This window comes from Arvicanthis niloticus, chromosome 29 (assembly GCF_011762505.2).
Source record: "Arvicanthis niloticus isolate mArvNil1 chromosome 29, mArvNil1.pat.X, whole genome shotgun sequence".
In the NCBI taxonomy this organism is placed as follows: domain Eukaryota; kingdom Metazoa; phylum Chordata; class Mammalia; order Rodentia; family Muridae; genus Arvicanthis; species Arvicanthis niloticus.
The window spans coordinates 297,809-318,602 of NC_133437.1; the positions used below are offsets into that span (position 1 = coordinate 297,809).

The 20,794-nt window shown below is 42.0% G+C and overlaps 1 protein-coding gene across 4 annotated transcripts in view; it reads left to right on the forward strand.

Moving 5' to 3' along the window:
* The window catches only part of Pla2g4c (phospholipase A2 group IVC), a 43,308-nt gene extending 28,685 nt beyond the window's left edge, over positions 1 to 14,623 (forward strand). For all 4 annotated transcript variants that reach the window (XM_076926979.1, XM_076926978.1, XM_076926977.1 and 1 more), the window contains exons 15-18: positions 1,284 to 1,455; positions 8,150 to 8,300; positions 10,917 to 11,043; positions 12,914 to 14,623. In XM_076926979.1, the coding sequence (XP_076783094.1) occupies positions 1,284 to 1,455; positions 8,150 to 8,300; positions 10,917 to 11,034 (441 nt within the window). In that variant the 3' untranslated portion in view covers positions 11,035 to 11,043; positions 12,914 to 14,623. The remainder of the gene's footprint in view (positions 1 to 1,283; positions 1,456 to 8,149; positions 8,301 to 10,916; positions 11,044 to 12,913) is intronic.
* Positions 14,624 to 20,794: the final 6,171 nt, after the last annotated feature.

Consider the following 20,794-nt stretch of genomic DNA (forward strand, 5'->3'; position numbering starts at 1 on the left):
AGCCCTTCAGTTTTTCTTTGTAAGCTGATTGTCTTTGGTGTTCTCTACAGCAGTGGAAAACTGACTGACTTACTTCTGTTTTAACAATCAGGCTATTTAAAAGTTTTGTGGCCAACTTTCCATTTCTGTTATCAATACTGGAAACTGGCTTTGTCACCATTTAATTCTCCCAGTGAGGTAGATGTTGAAGAGTCTCTCAGGGAGAAAATTAGCTTGGCTGGTTCTGAACATCTGACCCATGGCCAAACATTAGATGGAATTGTGGAATAGTTGGGGGAAGGACTGAAGGATAGGTATTCCACAGGAAGCCCAACACAGTCAAATAACCTACACCTCTGGGAGCACCCAGAGGCTGAACCAACCAAAGAGTGAGCATGAACTGGACCTAGCACCCTCTTCTCCCCCTACATATGTAGCAGATATACAGGTTGGTCTTCATGTGGGTCTCCCAAGAACTGGATCAGGGGCTGTCTCTGAATTTGTTGCCTGCCCCTTGTCTGGGATCAGTGAGAGATGATACCTGTAGTCCTGCAGTAACATGATGAGTGGAGTTTGTGTGTGTGTGTGTGTGTGTGTGTGTGTGTGTGTGTATGTGTGTAATATCCAGGGGGTGCTACCTCTTTTCAGAGGAGAATTGTTAGGCGCCCGCCATAAAGAACCTCGCCCCAAGATGGCAATGGCCACTCAAGGGCCGAGTGATATTATTAGGTGTGAAGGCTGTGCTTCAAGGTGGCCTGATCTTACACAAGCATCATGAGCCTATGGAGAGATGATACGTGGCATGAGTTCATGGGCTCCTGGCAGGGTTTATAAGCTGCGCCCGGGAAGGGGTCTCGGGCTCGCCATCTTGACTACCAACTGCTAAGCATCCTGAGTAAACTGCTGTGAGAAGGAACCGGTTGTTCCATGTCTTAATTCCTGGTCAGGGTTGGTGCGGCACAGAGAATGAGGAAAGGAAGTGTGAGAGGGACTGGGGGTTCTGATATTAGGATGTGAAGTGAATAAAGAAAGAAATTAATAAAAAATAGGAGTCTCTCAGGGAGGAAATAAGATTGACTGATTCTGAATATTTGTGGGTGTCCCCTCATCTGAGCACATTGACCTTTATACAGATCCCAAGGTTATTCTCAACCCTTGCAGAAACTGTTTATTGGCCCTCATTGAATGCAAGGTGTCTTCTGTACAAACCAAACCCAATAATAATCATGCACTGTACAGCCTACTCCTGAGTTATTTGCTGAGATTACAGTGTATCTCAAGGCCACTTATTTTTCTCTTCTCAGACCATCAGGGCCACAGCAGACTACTGCCAACGCCATGACATCTCCTTTCCTGAAGTGAGCGACGATCAGCTGATGGAGTGGGCCAAAGCCCCAATGAGCTACTACATACTCAGAGGGGAAACAGGACCTGTTGTCATGCACTTTACTCTGTTCAACAAAGACAACTGTGGAGGTAGGTGTGTGAGCAAAACAGGGTAAGGGTTCATGGGACTGGGCTGGCAGTGCTGTATCTTAGGGATACCTGGTCCACCTTTCAACATCTAAAGCTCAAGAGAGTGAGTAGGACCTCCAAAAGGGTGTCATATTTTAGTTTCTGCTTAGGGTATGTCTGTTGCCTCTTTTTGTGGGGACATTCATGTCCTAGCTGGTTGTCTTGTTTTTTCCTCCTCGGCATCCACATTCATTATACAGTCCTGGATGAACAATTGTAGATGTGGCTCAGCATGTACTCTGGCAATCCTGTTAGTCTCAGCCCTGCTATTTTCCAGACTGGACTCTATGGGCCTCTCTACCACTCTGCATTCAGAGTGGGTTTCTTTATAAGGGATATAGTATAAAGCCTATCTTTTTTCTTTCTGTAGATAAGGTCTTACTATTATCACACAAGGTAGCTTTGAGCTCAGGATCCCATTGCCCCAACTTTCTTTTATTATTATTATTATTATTATTATTATTATTATTATTATTATTATTATTATTTACAGTCCAGTCATTATCTCTCTTCTGGTCTGCCCTCTGACTGTTCCTCATCCCATTCCTCTTCTCCTGTCTCCAAGAGGATGTCTTCCTACCCTCAAATCTCCCCATTCCCTGGCACCTCAAGTCTCTCAAGCGTTAGGTGCATTTTCTCTCACTGAGGCCAGACCAGGCCTCACATACAGTCCTCTGATGTATGTGTTGGGGACCTCAGACCAACTGCCTGGTTGGTGCCTCAGTGTCTGAGAGATCTTGTGTTTCGCGCACCTCTTCTGTGTCCCCTTTGCCTGCGAAAAAGGACACGGAGGCAGTAATCAGGTGTCACTACAGACGAGGCTTTACTTCTTGTAACAGCAAAAGCGGAAAAGACCCCCAGCCCGGGAAAGGCACTGCTATATATACCCTAGAGTGGCGTGTTCACTTCTGATTGGCTGTTCACTCATGACCCAATATTACGCCCTGGGATGGGCAGTGACTTTGGCGTGCTTTCTGCCTTTTGCAACTGCGCAGTCAATTGTTTACAGGTGGGAGGACAGGATGTCCGCTCCATCTTGGAATGGCGAATCACTGCGGCTCCCAACATCTCCCCCTATCTATATATTTAAGATGGAACAGCCTATTGCCTATCAAGCGCGGCAACAACTCAGTGAGGAAAAGCAGAGGCCTGATCTCCTGTGCAAAATGAAATATTGTAATGGGTTTACTTCCCATACCCATCTCGATGCCTTTTGACAGGGAAAGGGAGCCTCCACCCTGGGACGCCACCAGGGGAGGTTTCTTGGCATCAAACCTTTGTGCAATCAGGCATACTTTCGGGAAATCTATCCACACTCGTGGAACATTCCCTGTCGAGTACCCACTCGCAAACACCTCTAAATATTCAGGTACCAGTTATTCAGGCAAGGGCTGGCTGGACTTAGACCTCTCATCGACCCAGTGCAATGGGCTGAACCCTTGGGGTGCAGCGACTGAGGGTCTCAGTCATCAGCTACTTTCTTGGCCTAGATAGCCAAATTTCAGGGGGAGATGCTTGCTCCAAGACTACTAGTGCTTGGGCAATAGCGACCTTGTCACATTTTTGTTGGGCTCTGAGCTTACAGACCAACCATCATGAACACTAATCCACAATATAGGGCTGCACCAAGCAGGCCTATCCCACCCTTTAAGAAAGAGAGAAAGAAAGAAGGAAAAGGCGGAGGTAGGCCAAGAAGTAAAATCGCCAGGGGTAACAGGGTCCACTCGAGTTCCATCAAGGCTCGAAATCCGGATTTGCAATTGCTGCTGCACCAGGTCCAACTCCCCATTCCAATTCCCTTTTAAATAAGCAGAAAGATTATGGCTTTGACTAAATGTATCATTCACAAATCTCAGAGGTGTAATACCTAGATGTGGGGTTGCTGACACGCAGCTTATTTGAACCACATCCGTGAGCTGCTCCACATGGGCTTGGAGAAAATCAACTCTCTGATTGACCAACAGGATGTCTGATATGCATCTACTTTCTGCAAAATGGTCAAAGCCTTAGAGGTCTTTTCTGAGATTTGATTAACAACAGTAGCTGTTGTAACTTGATTAACCATGGCTAGGTCTAGTGATCCATTCCAGCATTGTGCCAAAAGGCATGTAACATTCTTACAATCCAAGATATCAGAATTATTCTGAAAGTTGGATAACATAAAGGAAAATGGAGGGTCCACACACACCAACACCAGTTGTGCAGATGCATTCCTAAATACCTTATTAATTTTAATGTTATTCAAATAGCTAGAGATATTAGATCGTGTAGCTGAAACATTTTACACTTCATGAAATACACCATTCAACAAGACAAAGGCAGATACACCCTTTTTTAACATTCTAAACAGTGGCTACAACACATAATTTAATTGTGTTGAAGCAGGATAAACTCTAGAAAATACACATATGATTTAATTTAGGACTTGCATCCCTTTGAAAACATTAAACAGAGGTTTGAATCCTCCTATGGTAAGCTTAAGATGAGGTTTTAGCCAAATAATATCTCTTAACAACTTTTAAAAATCACTAAGAGCAAATCAAGATTAAAAGTAAACCATTTTCTTTTTGTATGTACACTCACAAGCCAGAAGATGGTGTTAGATCCCCACCACAAATGGTTGTGAGCCACCATGTGGTTGCTGGGAGTTCAGCCTTTATATTTTAAATTAAGTCTACCCTTCTCTCTAGCCCAAAATGTCTCAAATATTGAAAGACACTGTCTTTGAATCCTTTTTTGGAGTAACAAGTACTCTAAAAATTTTAAAGCTCGTTATAATGAGCAATGGCTTTCAGAAAAAATTTCTTTAGAGAAATCCACTAATAAAGTATCACACAATGAATAATATACACTAAAAAATTTAACCTCTTAATTTTTTGTATTAAAGCAACAACAATATTTATATATGTAAAATATAAAACAACCATTTTCTGAAGCAATTATTTCTAACAAATATCGCTTCATGGGTTCTTAAAAATTATGAATAAATTTACTACCTGTAAATCTCTCACCTTTACCAGAAATGTAAAGGGATGGTATAAAAACATCTTTTTTATAAGCATTTACTGAAATGGCAGCTGGAGTAGGCAAGTTAGGCTGCATAAATCTTAAATTTGAACTTTATTTTGGATTAATTTAATAACCAATCTTTTTTTTTTTTTGTCCAATGAATATATCGGATAAAAGCCAACCTTATTCTCTAATAATTGTTACATATATTAGAGGAATCTAAAGCATCTCATTCTCAACAACTCCGAATACAGAGGAATTAAAACAAGCTGAACCATACTCTATCAGCAGGCACAGCTATACTCATGGAGGGAAGCAGGCATAATTTTAATTTCTGTAGCATAATCATAACTCTTAGCCCACAGACTGTTGTAAAGTCTTTGGGTCTTAAGTTTACCCCTCCTCTCACAAGAAACAATGAGGACAAAAGACAAATTCCCTTAAGCACATTTCTAGGGCCTGGTCTGAAGACCCAGAACAAAAGGAGCTTTTAACACCTGAGCTTCTGCAGCTAAGTCTGCATTGTCTTAATTCAAATGTAAATGTAACCTTCCTCAGGCCTGTTCTCTGAGGCTTGGCTAAGCCTGAACTGTGCGATTTTGACCTTAACTTTAAACTGTAAACCTTAAAAGACACGTGTTGTATCTTTTCTCTATAAACATAGGCAAATCCAAAAACCAATCTTTAATGATGTAAGCAATCTATTTTCTCTCAAATCAACACCAAGTGGATTACCTTTATGTTATAAAGTTTTGCTGCCACAAAATAAAGTGTAAAATCTAATGGAAAACTTGTAGCATTTATGACCCAGGCTGTCGGCGCATGTGCCTGAGGCCAGGGCAACCAAGTAACTCTCAATAGCTGTAAACAATAGGCAGTACTTCAGCATTTGAATATACTGGCAAGGGAACAGGCCAAGATCTAATTATGTCCCACAGTGGTATACTTATCGCCAAATGGAACTTCAGTATCAGGAGACTCAGAGCTGTAGTCTTGCAACCTAGCTCCATTCTTCACAATCTGCACCAGCCGCATAGGGACCCAAATTGAATTGTTTTCACCTGTGGAATAAGCACAAACAGCCTCCCTTCCCGGGCCACAGCAGGCCCTTAGCCAATCTTGTAGCCTCCTGTTCTTACGAGGAACAACGGCTGCACGGCATTCAGCTGTGGCATTTTCAAAGATCATCTGTTCTATCACTGGCATTGCTTGCTCCGGTTCCCCAAAGATTCTGCCATAAAGGAGGATCCTTTTTTCTTCCTCTCTCTCTCCACCCGCCGGTGGAGGTTCCATAAGCTTAATGAGCTGTGCAGTAGCCTTTGTTCCTTTTTGAGTACTCTGTCTCTCCAGGCTCTTTGGCCTGACCCCCAGACCCTTTGGCCTGATGCCGGCTAACACACTCTGGTTCTGAAAGCCTGAAGCGGACCAGTCTTGAAACCTCTTGACTTGCCCTAATAGCTGAAGCAATGCAAACAAGAGGCTAGCTATTGCTGCGGTGGCAATGGGTGAATATCCACCCACAACGAAGGTTTCTACCCCAAGCATACCTTCCAAAGGTGTACCTCGAATCCTTCAGTCTTTTAACCTGCCCCAAAACTTGGGGGGGGTCTTCCGCGGCGCCTTGAAATTCCCGGGTTCTCGGCACCAGATGTTGCGCGCACCTCTTCTGTGTCCCCTTCGCCCGCGAAAAAGGACACAGAGGCAGTAATCGGGTATCACTACAGACGAGGCTTTACTTCTTGTAACAGCAAAAGCGGAAAAGACCCCCAGCCCGAGAAAGGCACTGCTATATATACCCTAGAGTGGCGTGTTCACTTCTGATTGGCTCTTCACTCATGACCCCATATTACGCCCCGGGATGGGCAGTGACTTTGGCGCACTTTCTGCCTTTTGCAACTGCGCAGTCAGTTGTTTACAAGTGGGAGGACAGGATGTCCGCTCCATCTTGGAATGGCGAATCACTGCGGCTCCCAACAATCTTGGGTCCAGGTTAGTTGAGACTGCTGGTCTTCCTATTGGGTTGCCCTCCTCCTCAGCTTTTCCCACCTTTTCCCTAGTTCAAACTCAATGGGCTTCTGTCCATTGGTTGGGTGTAAGTATCTACATCTGACTTTTTCATCTGTGTGTTGGGCCTCTCAGAGAGCAGCCATGCTAGGCTCCTGTCTGTAAGCATACCACAGCATCAGTAATTGTGTCAGGACTTAGAGCCTCTTCTTGAGCTGGATCCCAATTTGGGCTGATCACTGAACCTTTTTTCTCTTGGTCTCTTCTCCATTTTTGTCCCTGCATTTCTTTTAGACAGGAACAGTTCTGGGTCAGAGTTTTTGACTGTGGGATGGAAACCCATTTCCTCCACTTGATGCCCTGTCTTTTTTCTGGAGGTGGAGTCTATGAGTTCCCCCTCTCCACTGTAGGGCATTTCATCTAAGATCCCTCCCTTTGAGTCCTGAGTATATCTCATCTCCCAGGTCTCTGGTACATTCTAGAGAGTCTTCCCCCCTCCTACCTACTTCCTGAGGTTGCCTGTTTATATTCTTTCTGTTGGCCCTCAGGGATTCACTCTTTCCCCCCCCTGATTCCCCCAATATCTAATCATGTTTGCCTTTTCCCCTCCCTCTTTCTTCTTTTCCCCAGGTCTCTCCTTCCCTATGCCCCCTGCTTTCTTCTCCCTCCCAGTTGGGACTGAGGCATCCTCACTTGGGCTCTTCTGATTGTTAACCTTCTTGAGTTCTGTGGATTTTATCTTGGCCATTCTGTACTTTTTTGACTAAAATTCACTTATTAGTGAGTACATAACATACATGCCCTTTTGAGTCTGAGTTACCTCACTCAGAATGATATTTTCTAGTTCCATCCATTTGCCTGCAAAACTCATGATGTCCTCCTTTTTAAGAGCTGAGTAGTATTCCATTGTGTAAATGAACCACATTTTCTCTATCCATTCTTCCTTTGGGGGTATCTGGGATTTTTTTTTTACCAGTTTCTGGCTATCATAACTAAGGCTGCTATGAACATAGTAGAACATATGCCCCTGTGGTATGGTGGGCCATCATGTGGGTATATGTCCAAGAGTGGTATAGCTTTGTCTTCAGGCAGATCTATTTCTAGTTTTCTGAGGAACCTCCAGATTGATTTCCAGAGTGATTGTTGAAGTTTGCAATCCCACCAGCAATGGAAGAGTATTCCTCTTTCTTCACATCCTCACCAGCATCTGCTGTCACCTGAGTTTTTGACCATTCTGATTGGTTGTGAGCCACCATGTGGGTGCTGCAAACAGAGTCCATGTCTTCTGGAAGAGTAGCTATTATGTCTAACTGTTGAGCTATTTTTTCAGCCCTTTTTTGTACCTTTAAAAAAAAATATTCATTATTCACTTATATCAGCCACTTGTAGCTGATACACTTGTAGCTCCAGATAATACAGGTTAATATGGAAAAGGAGACATTCTCTTTGTGAAGGTATGAAGAATAGACAATAAAACATATGCTTCATCTCATAAAGCAGTGTAAACTAGTACTTCTTTATTTATAGCAGCCTTATATGGTGGGCCAGCTGGATTTGGGGTACAGAAATTCCTTACCATTCCTGGACATAAATGGTCACAATCTTAATTTGACATGTTTTTCTTGGTTTGGTTCTATTTCAGATGACATTGAGATGTGGAGAAAAAAATATGGGACAATGAAACTATCTGACTCATACACACCAGACCTGGTGACAGATTTGCTGAGGGTATCCAAGGAAAATGTGCAGAAAAACAAAATTAATATCCTCAATGAGATGAGGAAAGTGGCTGAGTGAGTGTTGGGCTACAGCTCTTTTGACTTCTAAGTTGTATCTAGTTTCAAAGCTAAGTTTCAGTAATCTGGTATGAGGGTTGTAGGTATGGTTGGCAATTGATGTCTACTTAGTGAGTGGCAGAGGCTTTGCCTTAAGGGTAGTGTATTGTGGTGAAGACCCCCAAATTAGGGAGACCCTTACTCAAGTCTCGGGAAATCGTGGCCACCCAAGAACTCTCACAAAACACCGTACCTGGATTCAAATGGCAGAGGCTTTATTAGGGAAATAGGCCCGCGGTCAAACCGCAAGCTCTCTCGCAAGAGCAAGCAAGGTTTGGCACTGAGTGATGGGTACGGGGTCTTTTAAAGAGCAAAACCACAAACCAGGGGAGTGGGGAGGGGGGGAGGGGTTACCAAGGATACATAACATAAGAATAGTGATACATTCCAAAGAAACCCACCCTAAAAGGTTAATGGCCATGGAAATTACCCAGTACAATCATTTTCTCAAAAATGTGGTTTCACCAAGTCACTGCCCTACCTTGTATTCTCACTAGCTCCAGCTGTAAAGCCACAGCCCTGTCATTGTGTTTTTACCACCTGAATGACTTTCACTCCTTACAGCCAGTTCCTGGAACTGGCCTGGCTTGTTTCAGAGAAAATTTCCCATGTCCCTAAAAGAACTTAAAAGGCATCTATATATGTATATATTCTATAAAAATGATTTTTATAATTTTTCATTCTTCAGTGGGAAGTATTAGAAAAATTTAGCTAGCTCCTGCTCTAAGTTCCTGCACTAATGGCAGCACCAGCTGGCCAGTGATGCCAGCACAGCACCCACAAGATGTTGGCATGTCTGTTGCCTCCCCTGATCAGCTCCATGGCCTCCACGACTCTAGGCATGGCTCCTGGGCCAACTCTGTCACCCCCATTCAGTAGATATAACAATTCCCAGTACCCGGTAGAAATAAGACTCTTAAGCTTAAGATTAACCAATGGATTTATATGTCAGCAAATACTCAATCCACAAGATGCCCACACAATTAGAATCATTATCCCAATTACCTAACCTTGATATGAATAACTACCTGCTACTGCTAGAGAAGCGAGGGTGACATCCACAGCCATCTTGCCTCCCCTCCTCTTCTTCCTAGTCCTCCTCCCTTTCCCTCTCCCCCAAACTTTTAAGTTCCACCTCCTCTTCTACTGCCCAATGACCCACAGGTTCTAGCCTTTATTTTGCAAATTAAGGTGGGTAGAAGTTTCACAAGAAGTCACCTAAATACCATTCACTCCTTGTCTGCAGCCCCTCCCTGAAAAGTGGTATTAGCTTAAAGTAGAAGACCAGGGCTATCCACAACAAAGAGCCCCTGCCTAGAATCTCTTAGAGCAGTAGAACTCTAAGTGGTAGAACTCTTGTCTAGAATCCACCCTGTAGTGCTGGTGATATGTCTCATTGATAAGGCCCTGCCTAGAATCCCTCAATGAGGTGCTAGGGGTGTGGCTCAATTGCAGATTCCCAGACTAAAGCCCTACAGTGACTGATTAGGGGTGTGGCTCAATGGTAGAGTACTTGTTTAGTATTGAAGACCCCCATACTCGGGAGACCCTTCCTCAAGAGATCACGACCACCCAAAGATCACAAGAAACCATACCTGGATGCAATCAGCAGAGACTTTATTAGGGAAATTAGCCGGCGATCAAAACTACAAGCTCTTTGGCTCCAAGAGCAAGGTTTTGGCCTCGAGTGGTGGGTTAAAGGGTCTTTTATAGCATGGGGTGGGGGAAGGAAGGCATTTTCGCACGCTTACACCTGAATGGTTGCATTTTCGCGCGGTTACACATGATTGGTTGTTTTACAAATTTTGAACATAGCACTGGGAAGACCAAGGGAGGGGTAACCAAGAACAGTGGAACATTTCAGAGAATCTAGCCCAAATGATCTAGAGTCATGTGAAAATCACTCTGCACACTCATTCTTCTCAAAAATGTGGTTTTTACCATGCTATTGTGTCCTATCCTGCCATTTACCAACTATTTCAGATTAACTATCTTCCGGCTATAGCCCCACCTAGGTGGCAGCATCTTTATCTGTAGTCAGGAATGCCTTCCTGCCTTGGGCCTCTCCCACCCATAGGTGGGCCTATTGTTTGAGGCTAGATTCACATTCACCTGGAATGTGTCCTGGGGTGGTGAAAATCTTACATTCAGTTCCTTGTTCTGGAACTTACATTCTTGTTCAGGTATAGGATAAAGGAAAAGCCTGTATATATAATTTTTCACTCTACAGTATATATGAGATGCTGGTCTTCATCCTCTGTCCTATAAGTAGAAAATTATGTGAAGAGAGAAACCTCTCTTTCCACTTTAGCTTGCATCTGTGTAGGAGAAGAGACAGTGAACAGTGCTGAAGCAAGTGGCTTCCTGATAATGAAAGCAGCATGAACTAGGCTGCTATGGCTGTTGAAGCTGCCTAGGGGGCCCAAATGACAAGATTTTCCAATAAGCAAAGTGTATTCACTGAATGACCACCCCATCACAGCCCTTGATGACTGACAGTGAGTCCTCACTCATTGCTGGTCCCAGAAGTGTCTGTCACATGATATTCAGAGATGCTTTTCATTCTACTCTCAGGAAACCTGGGAACTTCCCAAGGGTGAACAAGGAGGCCGGCTTGAGAGACACAGTGCAGGATGTCCAAGGCTCTCGGACTATGGAGATCAAGATATCCCACAACATACACAAAGATTAACGATCTCTTGTAAGTTCTTTGTCTTGTCCTTCTATATCCTGACCCAAAACATCCCCATGTCCCGTATGTGACCAGTGGGTGTTCTGTAGAAGCTTCAAGTTCAGAGCCAAGGCTTAGTGTATGTTTTAGTTAGGGTTTTATTGCTGTGAACAGATACCATGACCAAGATGAGTCTTATAAAAACAACATTTAATTGGGGCTGGCTTACAGGTTCAGAGGTTCAGTCCATTATCATCAAGACAGAAACATGCTGGCGTCCAGACAGGCATGGTGCAGGAGAAGCTGAGAGTTCTATGTCTTCATCTGAAGGCTGCTAGCAGAATACTGACTTCCAAGCAGCTAGGAGTAGGGCCTTAAAGCCCATGCCCACAGTGGCATACATTTCCAATAAAGCCACACCTCCAAATAGTGCCACTCCTTGGGCCAAGCATATACAAACCATCACAGTGTCTGATGGATGACAGATCAGGTTAATGTAACCAGAAGCTTCCAGTTTAGAGCCAAGGCTTAGTTTATGACGGCAGATCGGATTGATGCAGCCAGTCTGATCCTCAGCTTCTCCTTTATAAAGATTTCATAGCATGTGTGCTTATAGTAGGTTAAAGTACATTTGTAAGTATCTTAATTTTAAAGTTTGATTTGTTTAGCTCATATGCATAAGGATTTTCCTATGCTTATATGCATGTGCACCATGTGTGCTGCAGATGCTCAAGAGGGCCTTAAATTTCCTTGAACTAGAGTTACAGATGGTTATGAGCTGCTATGTGTGTGCTGAGAATTGAACCTGCATCCTCTGGAAATGCAGCAAGTGCTCTTTGCTGCCGAGCCAACACTTCTTTTAAAAATGTAATACCTTTTCTTTGAGAATTTCATACACGTGTATGATACATTTTAATCATATTTAGTCTGAAGAATACCCTCCAATTCTTCCCAGATACCTCAAGGTCCTCCTCCAGACATAACATCACATATTTTTAATAACCCATTGAGTTCATTTGGTGCTCCCGAGAAGTTATCAATTTGTAAATAGCTCCCCCTGTGGGTGTGTGTGATTCAGTGCCCCTCCCTAACCCATTAAGGCTATTGACTGGCTTGATCTTGTGCAGGTAACCCCAGATGCTGTGAGTTCATGAATATAGCAGCAGTACTGTCCAAAATGAGCTTATCTTTTGAGGACCTGCTTCTTCTCTCAGACTCTTGTGGTTTTCTTTAACCTGGAAGGAGTTGCCACTGTTTTGATGGTGGGACCCTCCTCCCGACAGTGGGCAGCATGTCACATGGCAGAGCTGAACACAGTTTCTCACAGCTGCCTCTGCTCACAGGCAGTGAACTTGGTTTTCTTGTTACCAAGCACTTAAATGGTGAACTGGGTGAATCAGAGTTGCAGAGCACAGGAAAGAGTGCTAGCCATGGAGTCTGTGGTGTCACATAAAGAATTCCATATACAAGGGAACCACATGCAAAGAACTGGAGTAGAATGACTTCACCTGTTAAATAAGCAGGAAGAAAGCTGCTATTGGTGGCTCAGTGTGAAGATGCAGAAAACATGGAATGAAATATGATGTGGATTCTGACAGGTCTAATATTTAATGTAATAGTTAACTCCTTGCTTGACTCTGAGCAGTTGACCTGGATCTGAACAGTTGCCCCTAGACTTGAAATCATTAGATAAACAAATACTTACACAATAAGCATAGTTAATGGGAGTGCCCCTTAAGCCATGGAGGTGGGATTGGATCTAGGTTTTCTTGTGGAAGAAGTAACTGTCTTGTTTTAAACCCATGCAGTGGTCTGTAGATGGCTCCAGATCTTCTAGTCATCCCCCACAGGCAAGGCTACCTGCATAGATCAATAGTGACCTGTAACTCCTCTTTCCCAGGTACTACTTAAAGAGTTGGTATGTATTAATGGACCGATCACCTTTGCTTTCTCCAAAGTCCACCATCAACTGTCGAACTGCAGTTTCCAGGGCACTGTGGACCTACTACCTTATCAGAATCCAATTGTCAACTTGGCCTTGATATTTTCTGTTCCCTTCAACTATGCCACTCACAAAATTGAGTTTGCCTTAGCTATTATAATTGAGCCAATCTCCAGAGACCTGGAGAGAATCTTTGACAACATCATTCAGGGCATTGAGTCGCCTGAGTTAAAAGGGCAAACGGTGATCTTCAGATGTCCCAGAGACCCTAACATTGGAACATGACTTTCTAATCATCAAATCCGCCATGTATGTTTAATATCCATGTGGCTAAAATGAATTTAGTGATTGAAAGCAACACCTCTAAAACATTTGTCTCATTCTCTAACTTGTCATTTTATACTCATGTCTTACTCAGTTTTGTTCTATAAAAGAAGAGCTCTTAGCATAAATCATGGTCTATCTCTGCAGAGCAAAACAAATCAAAACAACAAAACAACAACAAATAAAAACTCTAAGAGGAGAAATATAAGTGCTTGCTCCTTTACTAACAGATTGATGATGCATTTATTAGTTCCTCACCGTCTCCTGCATTCTGTGTCACCTCGATGCATCGTTTTATTCCTCTGCTTCACACCATGCTGTTGTGGCTTGCATTCTCTCTCAGGATCTTCCCTTCTATCTGTTTCAGGATGATACTTACCTTTCTTGTCTTGTCTGCTGCCTCAGTGCCTCCTTCTTGCTTGCCTACTTCCTCTCCTTTCCATACTGTCCATGTGTTACTCAGTGGTCATGCTTAAAGGATCTTTTCTGATTTAGATTCCACAGTCTGTTCATAGTCAAGTTCCTTCACGTGCGTGCCTTACTTTAATCATCTGTGGAATAGATGTGCATTGTGGTTGTGCCCTGGTCCTAAGACCTTAGACCTGCTCCGGTACAGAGAAGTTTTCAAGAAGCATTTCTCATTTCTCATTTTCCTCCTCAAGCCAATTTTTTTTTAACAAAAAAAAATTTCTTTTTGTTAAAAATTACTATGTTTTAGATGGTATTCAAGATTATGGGGTTAATCATGGCATCTTATACACATAAAAATACTTTGTTTGTTATTTTGTTTCCCATTGCTTCCTTTTGGCCTTCCTTCTTTTTCATGTGGTTCTTCTTCCTCCCTTCAAATAATCTCCTCCTGCTCTTGCATGTATGCACAAATATGTATTTTAATCTAAGTTTGGCATGTAAAAGAAGACATGCAATATTTGTCCTTCTTTATCTCTCAATTTTTCTCTTGCCCTCCATTTCTTAGTACTCCTTCCTTCCAGAAAATTGTCCCCCTTGTTCTTTCATGACTTTTATAATACGGAGATGGATAAAAGAAAGATAAGCCGAAAGGTTAAAAATAGGTGAGAGATAGAAGGTAACTAGATAAGGTACATAATTAGTAGATTGATGATAGTTATAAGGTGGATAGATAAGATGGATGATTAATTGATTATAGAAGGAATATATTAGGTTGATAGCTAGATAACTGTTATTCTTATGGAGGAAAACATGATACTTGTCTTTTGGGGGCTGATTTCTTTTGTTTAACATGATAGGTTCCAGGTCTGTTCAGTTTTCTACAAACAATATAACTTTACTCTTCCTGATGACTCAATAAACATTAAAGACTTCTGGGTGTTGAATTGTTTATTTCTCCTAAAATGACATGCGCGTGCGTGCGTGTGTGTGTGTATGTGTGTGTATCACCTTAAGAGGAAAGGAGGACTTTACAGATGTGAAAAAATAAATTACATGATTGGGGGACGTGCTCATCTACTACTACTATTGTTCTCACATAACAGGACTTGAACATGTAAACAGATGTTCACACAGGTACTGGGCTATGAGACCATGAAAGGAAAGGTTACAATGATGCCCACTGAGACAAGGGACACCAAAAGATGGTCAGCAAATAGTCATTTGTCAAAATACTGACCTCTGTAAAAGGGTCTAGGCCCAGAATCCTGCATTACACTGGGCCATATCTTGGTCTTCTTCAAGGTCACTGAGACCCTGTTTGCCTTTTACCACTACCTGGTAATAACTGGTAAGATTAACAGTTTACACAAAGACATTGCTTATTCAGTGTAAGGTAGGTTATAAGTGAAATACACCCCAAGACAGATACTATTATCTTCAATTTACAGATGATAATCTCGAGGTTGTGGCTAGTTAAGTGTTTTCTGGAGAAATTACCAAGAAGTAACAATACCCATTCTGTAGGCAATGAACTTGAGACCCTGGCAAGTTAAGTAATTGGCATCTTTTTTGTTGTTTTTTATTTTTTATTTTTGCATAAATTGATAAAGTCCTTGTCTATAGGCCTGTGACTCTGGTAAGTTAAGTAGCCATTTTTCCATGAGAAATTAACAAGAGAGTAACACAAGACATTACATCTTACCTATGTCAGTGCTGTGTGTTTAGCTAAGGAGGAGAGAGGAAGAGAATACAGGAGAGGAAATGAACAGGAGAGATTGGAACAATGGGGTAAGAGGCAAGTTTAGTGTGTGGCTAAGTCCTGCAGTAGGCTCCACATTTGCCATTTGAACATCAGAGTCATTTGCCTACTGTGTCAAGGTGAGGGATCTGAAGTCAAAGACTGTATTTCACATAGCTGTGACAGAACACCTGAGTGAATCAACTTGAGGAGAGGATTTTCTTTGACCCATTATTTAAGGATATGAATCCATCATGGTAGGGAGGGCATGGTGCTGGGACCACATCATAGGGGGCTGGAATTGACTGTAGTTTGTTAATCATCCCATGAACACAGAGCTAGACTAGAAGGGATGGGACCGGGAAAAGAAGCAGATCCAGCCATTCCAAGTGCCTCACCACATGCAAGTGCAACATAGCATCAGCCCATATGCTGTTGGAGCACTGCCACACTTTGTTTCTTTCCTTCCAGTCCAGTGGGGACTACTTGGTTCTCTAAGGGGCAGAATGAATCTGAATGTGGATTTCCTAGCTTTGGCAAAGTGGCCACCATTGTACAAACCATCACATTCTTATCCCAGCATCTCAGTTAGGGAAGGTAGAAGAGTTCTTTTCCTGTATCTGTCATTTTACTATGAAAGCCCTATTGAGGAAGTCACATATCTTGTACCTCAGCTGGCTTTTCTTTTATATTTAGTTGGCTAAAATTGTGGCATTTTATCATCATCAGCTACAAGGGAAGCTGGAAAGCAAATCATGTGTGAAGGAGAATGAGGTTAGGATTTCCCAAGAGCCACCCTCATTTAGGGCTTATGCCTGCAGCATTGCTGCCTCCTAGGCAGTGTGACCTTAGCTGGGGGTAGGAGTGAGGAATGGTAGGGTCAGCCTGAGACGTGATGAGATAGGGCACAGAATGACACCTCTCTTGCCCTCATGCCTGGTCTCTTATTCTGTTCCAACTAGGATGTTGATGCATCGGAGATACAGGTGCAAGTGTGTCTGTATGCTTTTGACCTCATCTACCTCAATGGAGAGGTGAGTTCTGCTTTGTGACAGGTGGCCACAGGGTGGCAGGTTGGAGTGAACATGGAGCTGTCTCTTTGGCTTCTGTTTCTGATTCTACCCCAGCACTGGGCTGGGATCTCATGCATGGGCAGTAACTTTCTTAAGTGTGGACTTTGGAGGTCAGAGGTCCCCAGTCTTTCTTTCAGGGTGTTGTGGTAAATCTTCGACCCAAATAAGTCCGGTCAAGAAAAACACAACTCAATATTTATGGATATAAACTGGAGGCCTAGATTGGGCAGATTTACCACTGCACTACTCTATTCCCCAGCTATGAGATCCCTTACAACTTGCAATTTTTCCAGGCCACGCTCTTCTCCTCCTCCATTGTCCTTCCACCTCTGGCTCCTCCAGATCCTCTCTCTCTCCTGTCGATTTCCTACTCTAACTTTTCCCCTTCTGACTCCTCCCCATCCAACTCCTCCCCTTCTGGCTCCTCCCCTAAGCCTTTTTCTCCACCTCCCCTTCTACTGCCCTGTCACTGACTCTAGCCTTTATTTTACAAATTCAATTGGACAGAAGGTTCCTCCACAGCTCCTCCCAGGAAAGTGGACCAACCATCAAAACAGGAGACTGGGGCTATCCACAACATTTCCCCCTTTCTGTCAAATTAAAAGACTCTTTTCTCTCAGATATAAATTGAATACAAACTATATTACCATGTTGTAATTGTTAAAGTACAAGATAGACCTAATACCCACTCCATCATTTTTGTTAACTAAATAGAACCTCTGCCATCTCTCTCAACTAAAAGACTTAGTTCTGAACCTGGCTTATATTCTGTCTTCAGAACAAACAGCATCCGAAAATCATCCTCTCAAAGTAAGTAGCCTGGGTTGGCTGTGAGACTATAAATCTTCAACCCCATCAGAATGACTGAATTAACTGAATATACGGGAAGCACAAAGCATGACTTCTAAAACTTAACCAATTTATAGAGACTGCTGAACACCTGTACAGTCCCTTACTTCAAAACATTGGAGCTTCTGGTCTTTAGCCTTCTGCCCAGGATCATCTGACAGACCTAGTAATGCAGAATTATTAAGGGCTGATTACCCTCTCTTGGCAGATATAATCAGTCAACTATTTCACAAGTGTGTCCTTTTTCTGCGCAATATTTCATCTGTAGATGAAAAGAGGCAATCCTTGCCTAGTGGCTGTCTTACCACAACTGGAGTAACTCCAAAGATGCTCAATTTCTTCTTAGAATCCAAGACAGGGAAGCTGTCAGGAGCAGACAGGTCTCCAATAAAATGAACATTTATACAGGAATGCTTGTAACATCAATTCAGTGGACTTCTGAAGTTTTTGAAAACCAACTGTCTATGTAAAGCAATCTGAACTGTTGTCTGTTAATTCCTTTCCGCTATTTCTAATTAAAAATCTATAAAATACCCTAACAGTAAGCTCTGAGCCATGCAATTGTTATAGGCCCTTAACTCACAAGCCAGCCATCTCAAATCATTTAAAAAAAAAATGTTAAAAAAGGACTGGGTCTAAGCCTTGTATTTCTAAATGAGTTATATAGGCACAATGCCTATATGAGAGTAAAAATATTAATCCCACTTTTATATCAATAAGAAACTCACACCAGTGAAAACCCTAAATTTGTACAAAATAAATTTTATACCAATATAAGAGAATATAACTTCAACTTTGTAACAATCATAAAGATTTCCACCAATGTAAGATATACCTATGTAATGTTTCACTTAAGAGTAAATTTTCTAACCTAACCCTGTTTGTCTATTTCTATGATATTACTATGTCCCCCCCTTCTTTCTTCCCTCCCTTTTACCTAAGAAAGAAGGATAGAGAAGAGGACAGGAAGCATAGAAATCCCTGAGTTTAAGCTCTCTAGTTCCCTCCCTGTCTAAAGCTACATTTGTAAAGTATCCTTTAAATGACAACACATGTATAATTTCTAAAGTAACCAGAATCATCCACCCCAACATAAAGAACTGGGACGATGATCTCCTTTTGTCTGCTTCCAGCTGAATTGGGGCAAAGAATTCCCATCTGGGGGCCCAAAGAAAAATAGGAAAATTGGCTTAGTTAAAGGAGAGCTAGCTGGCATCATTTGCCTTGAAGTCACTATGTGCTGAGAAAGTTCATTGCTTAGCTGACACTGTGACTGTGACAGTCAGAAAGGCTGGACAGGCAATCAAGCTGTTCAGAAGTTCTGGAAGCAAGTCTTTAAAAGAAGCAGCTTTGATGTAGTTGCAGTAGAATCAAGCACAAAGCTGGAATAGAAGGTCCCAGAGTCTCAGAATCCCTGAGTATGAATCTTGCTAGGGCTGTGTTTCTCTTCTTTCATCCTGCAACAAATAAAACTTAAAAGCAGCAGATAGTTCTATAAAGACATTCACATGGAGCATGTAGGGCACACAGCTTGGTCAATGAAGATTAATAAAGAAAGGCAACTGCCCTTCAGGTTAGTTTGATCACTTAATCAAACTGTAATATAATGTGGTATACATGCCCTCATAAAGGATGGCATGTATTAACAAGTCATGAAAAATTAGTACCCAATTAAGTGTTCTTGGCTTTGTATAGACATTTTAGTCCCAGCCAGTTCCAGAGCTATCTCCATATAAGAGACATAAACAACACCATATATACATCACCTATTTGGTTTGTTGTGTTAGTCTCCCTTTTCTTCTGTGTTGACAAGGTCTTCAGGAGGTCTCCCTTTGTCATGTCTGATTTTTATCAACTTGGAAGGAACCCACAGCTTTTTTTCCTTGTGGAAACATAGGCATAACCTCTTCCCCAGCGTAACACATTTCTCACTTTCCATTCTGACGTCAGAATATCCTTAATATAAACAGGTTGATTTAGTTCAGTAGTTTTTTCCTCCATCCAATGTCTCTCAGAGGCTGTGGTGTTTTGTTCATTAGCATTCAAAAAACTTAAGATTAATAAAGCACTATGTAATCTATCTTTGGGGGTTCTTATTGATCCCTTTTGCCTATTAAGCATCTCCTTTAGAGTTCGATTAGATCTTTCCATAACTGCTTGTCCCATAGGATTGTGTGATATGCCTGTAACATGCTTTATATTATAATATGTAAAAAAATTCTTCATCTTATTAGAGATATATGCCAGACCATTGTCTGTTTTAATTTGTATGGGTATTCCCATAATGGCCATGACTTCTAAAAAAATGTGTAATTACAGAATCAGCCTTTTCTGATGCCAAGGCAGTTGCCCATTGGAATCCTGAATATGTGTCTATAGTATGGTGCACATATTTCAGTTTACCAAACTCTGTAAAATGAAAGACATCCATTTACCAAATATCATTTCTTTGGGTACCCTTAGGATTAGTTCCTGTAGGCAGTGGAGTTTGGTTATATAATGAGCAAGTAGGACATTGCTTCACAATTTCCTTGGCTTGTTGCCAAGTGATAGAGAACTCTTTCTTTAAACCTTTGCTGTTAACATGGTGTTTTTTTTATGGAATTCTGAAGTCTCTAGTACACTTCCTATCAATAGCTGGTGGATTTCATTATTACCTTGTGCTAGAGGGCCTGGAAGACCTGTATTGGATCTTATGTGTGTTATATATAGTGGGTAACTCCTATTTCTTATAATTTGTTGTAGTTGAATTAATAGTAAGATCAATTTAGAATCATCCTAATAAGTTCAGCAGTCTCTATGTGTAAAACAACCCTTTCTGCATATTGAGAGTCAGTTACTATATTAAGGGACTCTTGAAAATCTGACAACACCATGATTATTCCATATAATTCAGATTTTTGAGGCTGGGGCTATCCAAAACAGGATGTTTTGGAGGACTCTTCTTGTGCTTTTACATTTGTATGGTTTTTCTTCCTGTCATATTTCTATGATGTAGGTTTTTCTCCCCATGACTGCAAAAACTATGGAGAAGCCAGCTTCTGCTCTCTTGAACAAAAGGGTCTGTACACTGTTATTCATCTGTACCCCCTCTTCTTGCTGTTCATTTTAAAATAGAGATGTGTTTTATAAAACATGCTGTTTGGAGGTATGGAGGTGTAGCACAGGAGCAGACCACCTGTTTAGCTTGCTCTCAAGATCCCAAGCTTCATTTGCAGAGCACAAAAAAGGGAACTATAAATGTTATTTGGGTGTATTGGATGCACTGTTTTTTTTAATGAATTAACAAGTCTTTAAATTTCAAATTTCTGTATCACAAATATCAAGAAGTGTGACCCCTCTTCTTTTCCCCTAAATAGAAGGTCTTTAAACAGAGTCCTCAAGTACATTTTAATAAGCTGGGGGTGTTGCTCAGTAGTAGAGTCCCTGCCTAGAATCCCCTAG